This window comes from Solanum verrucosum, unplaced genomic scaffold, assembly GCF_900185275.1.
Source record: "Solanum verrucosum unplaced genomic scaffold, falcon-dt-bn FXZP01000207.1, whole genome shotgun sequence".
Classification (NCBI taxonomy): domain Eukaryota; kingdom Viridiplantae; phylum Streptophyta; class Magnoliopsida; order Solanales; family Solanaceae; genus Solanum; species Solanum verrucosum.
In genome coordinates this window covers 2,245,977-2,253,240 of record NW_026019996.1, presented here as the reverse complement: position 1 = coordinate 2,253,240, position 7,264 = coordinate 2,245,977, and the positions used below count along the sequence as shown (strand labels likewise).

The 7,264-nt window shown below is 32.3% G+C and overlaps 1 protein-coding gene across 1 annotated transcript; it reads left to right on the top strand.

Annotated features, from left to right (window-relative positions):
• Window positions 1–5,604: 5,604 nt before the first annotated feature.
• Window positions 5,605–6,652, top strand: LOC125819352 (LOB domain-containing protein 15). Its single transcript, XM_049498805.1, has 3 exons — window positions 5,605–5,761; window positions 5,923–6,178; window positions 6,275–6,652. Exons 1-3 carry the CDS (start codon window positions 5,748–5,750, stop codon window positions 6,650–6,652), a joined length of 648 nt encoding a protein of 215 aa, XP_049354762.1. The 5' UTR covers window positions 5,605–5,747.
• The last annotated feature ends 612 nt before the right edge of the window (window positions 6,653–7,264 follow it).

Here is a 7,264-nt window from a genome sequence, read left to right as displayed (position 1 = left end):
GAAATTAAATGTCTTCTTGAGGAAAATAGGAATATGATGGAAACTGAGAAAACAAAAAAAATTAGCAAGAAAAGTGACTTGCATGAAATTATTGCTGACATATAGAATATGATTCAATGAGAGTGAAAATCAGGTTCTATCTTTATTTTCCTTGATTATTATTTTCTTTTTCTATCCTTTATAAGTTATGAAATTTATTTCATAAATGTTAGGATAGATGATCATTATGTGATGATCTCAGAATATATCTTTATTATTATTAATATGTATTCTGTTTAGAGGGGGGAAAATAAAACTTTTGTAGTTTTCTACTCCATGTGAAATTTGATTGTGTTTGACTTTTGGAGATTTCTTTTTCTCCTTTGATTTGAAGAATATAAGAACTTCACGAACAAATCAAATTGTGCATTGATTTGAAGAATATAGAAACTTCACCAATTTGTTAAATACTCTGTTTGAATGAATATTTTGACTTGAAGAGTACAAAATCTTCGTCAGGAATATTAAGGCTAAATGATTGAAAAAATAAAATCTTCATCATTAGCTCGAAACAGTGTTTTATTTGAGGTTTCTGGAGATTAAAACCTTTTTGGTTTACTACTATGTCTGAATGTGAAACTGATTCAAAGAATATTAAAACTTCATCAGAATTCAAGGTTCATTCGGTTAACGATTAGAAGAATATAAATACTTCATCGTTAAACTAGAAACAAGTTGTATAAAGATTGAATCTTTATTGTTAGTATTCTAAATACTTAGTGGTTTGTCTAGTTGTGACAAAAAGGGGAAAAAAAACACTAGTGACATAAAATTAGTGGTTTTTTTGCCTTCAATGGGTGTTTATATGGATTAAATCTCCAAAAGAAGGCTTTGTGTTGCCAATGTGTAAGCATGGAAAAAAATATGTGGAAAATAATTTCAAATACTTGAAAAATATTTTTGAGAACATATTTAAAATGTGGGGGGTTTTTTACTTGTGATAAAGACAAAATTAGACTTACTATCTAATTTAAATTTGAAAGTACAAGATATAAAATTTAATGACAATCTTGTATTATGTTAGACCCACAAAATTCTTGGAGTATATTTGATATTGTGGTTGTTGAGTCTCTCTTTACTAGTATATGATATGACTAGTATGAAACCACAAAATTATATTACTCATTGAAAAGAATTGTATTCTTTGATAAAAAAGTTTCACTTTAAAATATTGTGATTTTTCATGAAAAGATATGTCTATTAAAATTTTTGTTTATAGACATGACATTGGTGAAAAATGATATGTTATGTTTGTGTTGTAAAACAAACATTTGGGTCATATTGCTCTTATTGGACCAATGAAACTATGATCATGGGTAATTCTATAACAAATTGAATAATATGGAAAGGTCCTTCTGAAAAGGACATATGACAAGGTATTGACTCTAAAACAATGTCTGTATTTGAGAAAGTTATAAAAAAAAAGTAAAGAATAAAATATCTGTGGGAAAAGGTTACCTCACAGAAGGTCTTTTCAAACTTAGTATTTTTGTTTGTTCTTACTTGAATCAAATTGTTTGTGACATAAATGCTTGGGACATGTCAATTACAAAACCTTGCAAAAACTAATCAACTTAGAAGTTTTGCCTAACTTCTAGTGCAATAAATCAAAATGTCAAGTATGTGTTATTGAAAGGAATGTTAATACCTTAGAATTGATTTACATTGACATTTGTGATATGAAGTCAACACCATCTTGTGGTGGGAAAAAGTGTTTCATAAATTTTATTGACAATTGCACTAGATATTGTTATGTTTATTTGCTGAATGGTAAGGATGAAGCAATGAAAACATATTGACAATATAAAACTGAAGTTGAAAATCCATTGGATAAAGAGATTGTCATGATTAGAAGTGGTAGATGTGGAGAATATGAATCTTTTTTTGCAGAAATATATTTGGAAAATGGAATCATCCATCAAATTACTGCACATTCTCACCTCAATCTAATGAAATTGTTGACAGGAAAAAACCAAACTTTGAAGGAAATGTTGAATGTCCTATTTATAAGTTCAGGTTTATCACAAAATTTGTGGGTGGTGCTATCATTATAGCAAAAGAGAATAACAAAAAAAAATAAAATTGTCTGTTCAGAAAGAGAGAAACAAAAAGTTTTGTTTGTTAGTAAAGGGAGTAACAAATAATTAAAAAAAAACGTTTGTTTGTTAAGAAAGGGAGCAACAGAAAGTTGTGTTTGTTCAGACTTTGTTATATCCTGATAGAAAATTGTTTGTCGTCCCTTAAAGTTTATACAAGCAATAACTCTTGAAAGATAGTGCTCAAACAATTTCCAATACAGTCTATTTCATATGAGAAATGGAAATGAGGGAACTATTCCCAAACGGGTCAAAATAGGACCTAAGACTTTGGATTGTATGTTCATTGGATATGCTACAAATACTAAATCATGTCGATTTATGGTTCATAAGTCCGAACTGTCGGATAGTCAAGTGAAGGGTCTAAACGACCTTGGAAAGAACCAAAGGAGAATGTACTTAATAAAGAGATTCGGAGGCGTAGTAAATGTCAATGGACAAATTACTTCCTACGAGTTTGATTTTGTAACATTTCTTCTTGAAAATGAGTCTCATTTATTCTAAAAGTTATGTCCTTTGTGGACTCATTCTCTTTGAGAAAAGTCTGTCAATAGTAAGATAGATTCAATCTGAGCAACCATACTTGAGAGTTGGTTGATCTTCCTCCAGAAAATAAATTTTTGGATTCAAAGTGGATCTACAAAAAGAAAAGAAAGTTGATGAAACTATTGACAAATACAAAGACAGACTTGTTGTCATAGGTTTTAGGCAATAAGAAAGCCTTGTTTGACAGATAGTAGCACTAACTAAGATTGCATCAATTCAGATGTTAATTGCGCTAGTTGCGAAATATGACCTTCAAATTCATCAAAATGAATGTGAAAACATTTTTAAAATGGAAAATTGGAGGAAGAAATTTACATGGAACAATCTGAGGGTTTGTGGTTCCTAGTAAAGAAAAGAAAGTCTGTAAACTTGTTAAGTCACTTTGTGGACTAAAAACAAGCTCCTAAATAATGACATGCGAAGTTTGATCAAACTATGTTGGCAAATGAATTCAAGATTAATGAATGTGGTAAATGTTTTTACATTAAAGACACTTCAAATCACAAGGTCATTTTTTGTTTTTTATGTTGATGACATGTTGATCATCAAAAGAGACATTTCTGATGTAAATGCTACTAAGCATATGCTAGAAAGTAACTTCGATATGAAAGACATTAAAATTACTGATGTGATTGAGAAGGTACTTGACAAGTTCAAGTATTTGGATTTCAATATTGTCAAGACTCCAATAAATATGAGTTTTGTACTTCAAAAGCATGAAGGCAAAAACAACTCACAATTGAATTATGCTAGAGTATTGAGAAGTATGATATATATCATAAAGTATACACGATCAAATATAGCATGTGCTATATTAGTAAACTGAGTTGGTTCACGAGTAATCTCAATTAAACTCATTGGATGACAATGAAAAGAGTTTTGGAGTTTGCACAGTATTGGAAGAATATAGTGATGCAAATTGAATCACCAGGTCAAATGAAGTAAAATCTATGAGTGGATTTGTATTTACTCTTGGTGGAGGAGCAGTCTCTTGGAAATCTTCCAAACAAAAATGTATCGCTCGCTCTACTATGAAATTTGAGTTTATCACTCTAGATAAGGCCGGTGAAGAAGTTGAATGACTCCAAAATTTCTTGAAATATTTTTGGCCCAAACCTTTTAGCTCCAGTATGCATACACTGTGAGAGTTAATTTGCAATAGGTAGGGCATGGAACATGATATATAACGGAAAGTCTCGCCATATATGACGTAGACATAATATCGTTATAGAACTACTCTCTAGTGGAATTATCATAATTGACTATGTAAAGTCAAATGATTATGTGTCGGATCCACTTATAAAGGCCTAGCTAGAGAGGGAGTTGATAGATTATCAAAGGATAATGTGTCGGATCCACTTATAAAAGGCCTAACTGGAGAGGGAGTTGATAGATTATCAAAGGGAATGAGACTATGGTCAAGAACAAGTCATTGTGGCGGTAACTCTACCTATAAGACTGGAGATCCCAAGATCTAGGTTCAAGGAGATCAAACAAAGTCATTGATGACGGTTCAACATTGTTAATTTTTTTTTATGGTCCATTCTCATGATAAGACAATGTTCAGTAACAAGGATAAAGGCATCATGACTTTTTAATGGTTTCTAAGTTTGATACATGATATATCAAATGGTGTATCTACGGGATAACACATTTAGAAATCACCTATGTAAGTGTGAAGTGTAAGCCGCTTCAAGGAGAATCTGATAAGGCTAGTTCTCTACGCACTTATAAACCGAGACGTGTTCATGGCTGAAACGAACAAAACAATGAGAACCAAAAACAATTCAAGGGTTGATTGTGTGACTTATGTTGTCTAGGTATACACCAAAGCTCGACGGTTCAAAGATATCAAATCTACTGATTGACCGAGTATATCCGATATATGTTCACTATGGAAAGTTCAAAGGGAAACCCACTTATCCAGAGGCAATCAACCCTTAATTACGAATCACACAATTTTTTACGCATATGTTTTAATAATAGCCATTTCCTATTCATGTGGGGGATTATTTGGTTTTAAAGGTGTGAACAGGAAATGAAGGGTTGTGACTCTCCTGAAGAGTTGTAACTATGCCGAAGGGTTGTGACCTTTATGAAAGGTTGTGTCCTTTCTAGAGGGTTGTGACCGTTTGAAAGGTTATGCCTTTTCCAAAGTGTTGTGACCTTTCTGAAATGCTATTTTCTTTCTGAAATGTTGTCTTCTTTCCAAAGGGTTATGACATTTACCCTTTGTTGGCTATAAATAGAGAGGTTTTCTCTCATTTTTTTGCATCGAATTCTTCCCTTCTTTTGCATACATTTCTTACAAAACAAAATCGATCGACCGTGTCTGTGTGTGTGATTCGTTGCTGTCATTTTGAGTTCGTTGAAATTATCGAAGTTTGAGGTACTGCTACTTCTTTAATGGTTAATCCGTTTTATCTTGGGAGGAATTAATCTGCAACCTCAGGTACTTGAGGGGATTAAATTTCTTAAGGACACACAGTGGATTCTGTGGACTCGGATAGTTCTTTGTGTTTTTCTTTTCATCTTTTATTATTTCTGATTTGCTAATATGAATACATGAGATAACAACATGTGTCTATTTATTTATTTTTTTACAAACTTCAGTAATTATGTATGTGCAACCGAAATTGAAGGATATAAGTTAAGTTAAAAAGGACATATTGCCTTCATATGTCATTGAGGGAGTTTAGTGTGATGATTGAGTAAATCCTATATATGAAGTGAATCCTCGTACATCAGCCAGAGAGGGCCACAACTAGTTATGAACAAAAAGGAATTCTTGGCCACTTGATTAATTATATTATTACTGGGGTCTTATTATTAGTCAGTTTGTATATATATTAAAAAGTAGTAGTATACTCTGGACCAACTTTTTATTGTATTTCTTGCCTTTTAAGCACTCTTTTGTACCCCTCCCTAGCTACCCCCAAATCTCACACTAATATTTCTTCATTCTTCTTCCTCCAATCCAAACACTTCCTTCCTCTCTTCTTTCCCTTTTTCCTCTCTGCTTAAATCTACTTTAGCTTTAGCTCCGTATACAGATAGTATGCCTGAATGTCAAGAGAAAGGTATTCATCAACCAGGTTATGCTTTTTTAGCACAACAAAAAAAAAAAGGTCCATTTAATTTCTTGTAGAAGAATCGCGTAGATGTATGTTTTTAGTACTAAAGCATTGTTAACGAAATACTTGTAGTGTTTAACTTGTTTACAATATAATATTGATGTCAGGGAGCGATATGAGGAGATAGGTAAAAAAATAAAGAGGGAAGCAGATGAGTACTCGCAGATGGGAAGAAGATATATGTTGGTGCCTCCAGGAAACACAAGCTTAAATACTGTAACGCCTTGTGCTGCCTGTAAGCTTTTGAGACGTCGTTGTGCTCAAGAATGTCCATTTTCTCCATATTTTTCCCCTCATGAACCTCAAAAGTTTGCTTCTGTTCACAAGGTTTTTGGTGCTAGTAATGTTTCCAAGATGCTAATGGTAAGTATAGTACCACCAATTCATGATGTTATCAATAAGTTTAAACCGTTAAAAAAAAAAAGAGATCTTATGTTTATTTAATAATTATATATTCAGGAAGTACCTGAGAGCCAAAGAGCAGATACAGCTAATAGCTTAGTTTATGAAGCAAATGTAAGGTTAAGAGATCCCGTGTACGGGTGCATGGGAGCGATTTCTTCTCTACAACAGCAAGTTCAAGCATTACAAGCGGAGCTGAATGTTATTAGAGCGGAGATAATAAAGTACAACACTACTACTACTACACTACTCATTCCGTCTTCTCATATCACATCATTGCTTTCTTCTGGAGCTGTATCCATCGCCACACCACCGCCACCATTAACAATTCTACCTTCAACCATATCTTCTACTCATGATGCAAACATGTACACTCAACCCTCTACAACCACCACTCAATTTACCAGTGAGAATAATATATCCTATTTTGGCTAGCTAAATTTGTTTATTATTCATAATGCAAAATTAACTACAATAAATTGTTTAATGGCACAATAACATTATCATACCCATGTTATTTTCCTTTTTAATCACTACATACTATATATAAAGAAAGTTCCATCTTTTATGTCATTTTTGTGTTTCTTTCTTAATGGTTATATTAATTCTACTGACAGTGAGTTTTCCTACCATGCACCATTCATTAGCACATATAATTAAGTCATAACGCTAGGAAAAGTGAAGGACAAATATAATTGAACCCCTACCTATTGTGTATTAATACCACTAGACTGTAAGACTTGGTTTCCTCTTCAACATTCATATAACTACAAATATTTTTCGTTTAATTCATTCTCTTTTTTTCTAGTATGGGAGTTAACCCCATGATAGTCACACAAAGTTAAAGTAAGAATGTCTAGTTGTTCCAGAGCTACTAGAGAGAGATTCTTTGATCAGAAATAATTCGATTCAGATGGAGGATATTTATCTAGAAGTTTTCGCAACTCAAAGTCCTTACAATTTTCCTTTTATATAAATGTACGTCAAAAATTAGTTGATCTTGTTATTAAATGATGTTCATTACTTTTTCTTGGTTTAGAATAATAT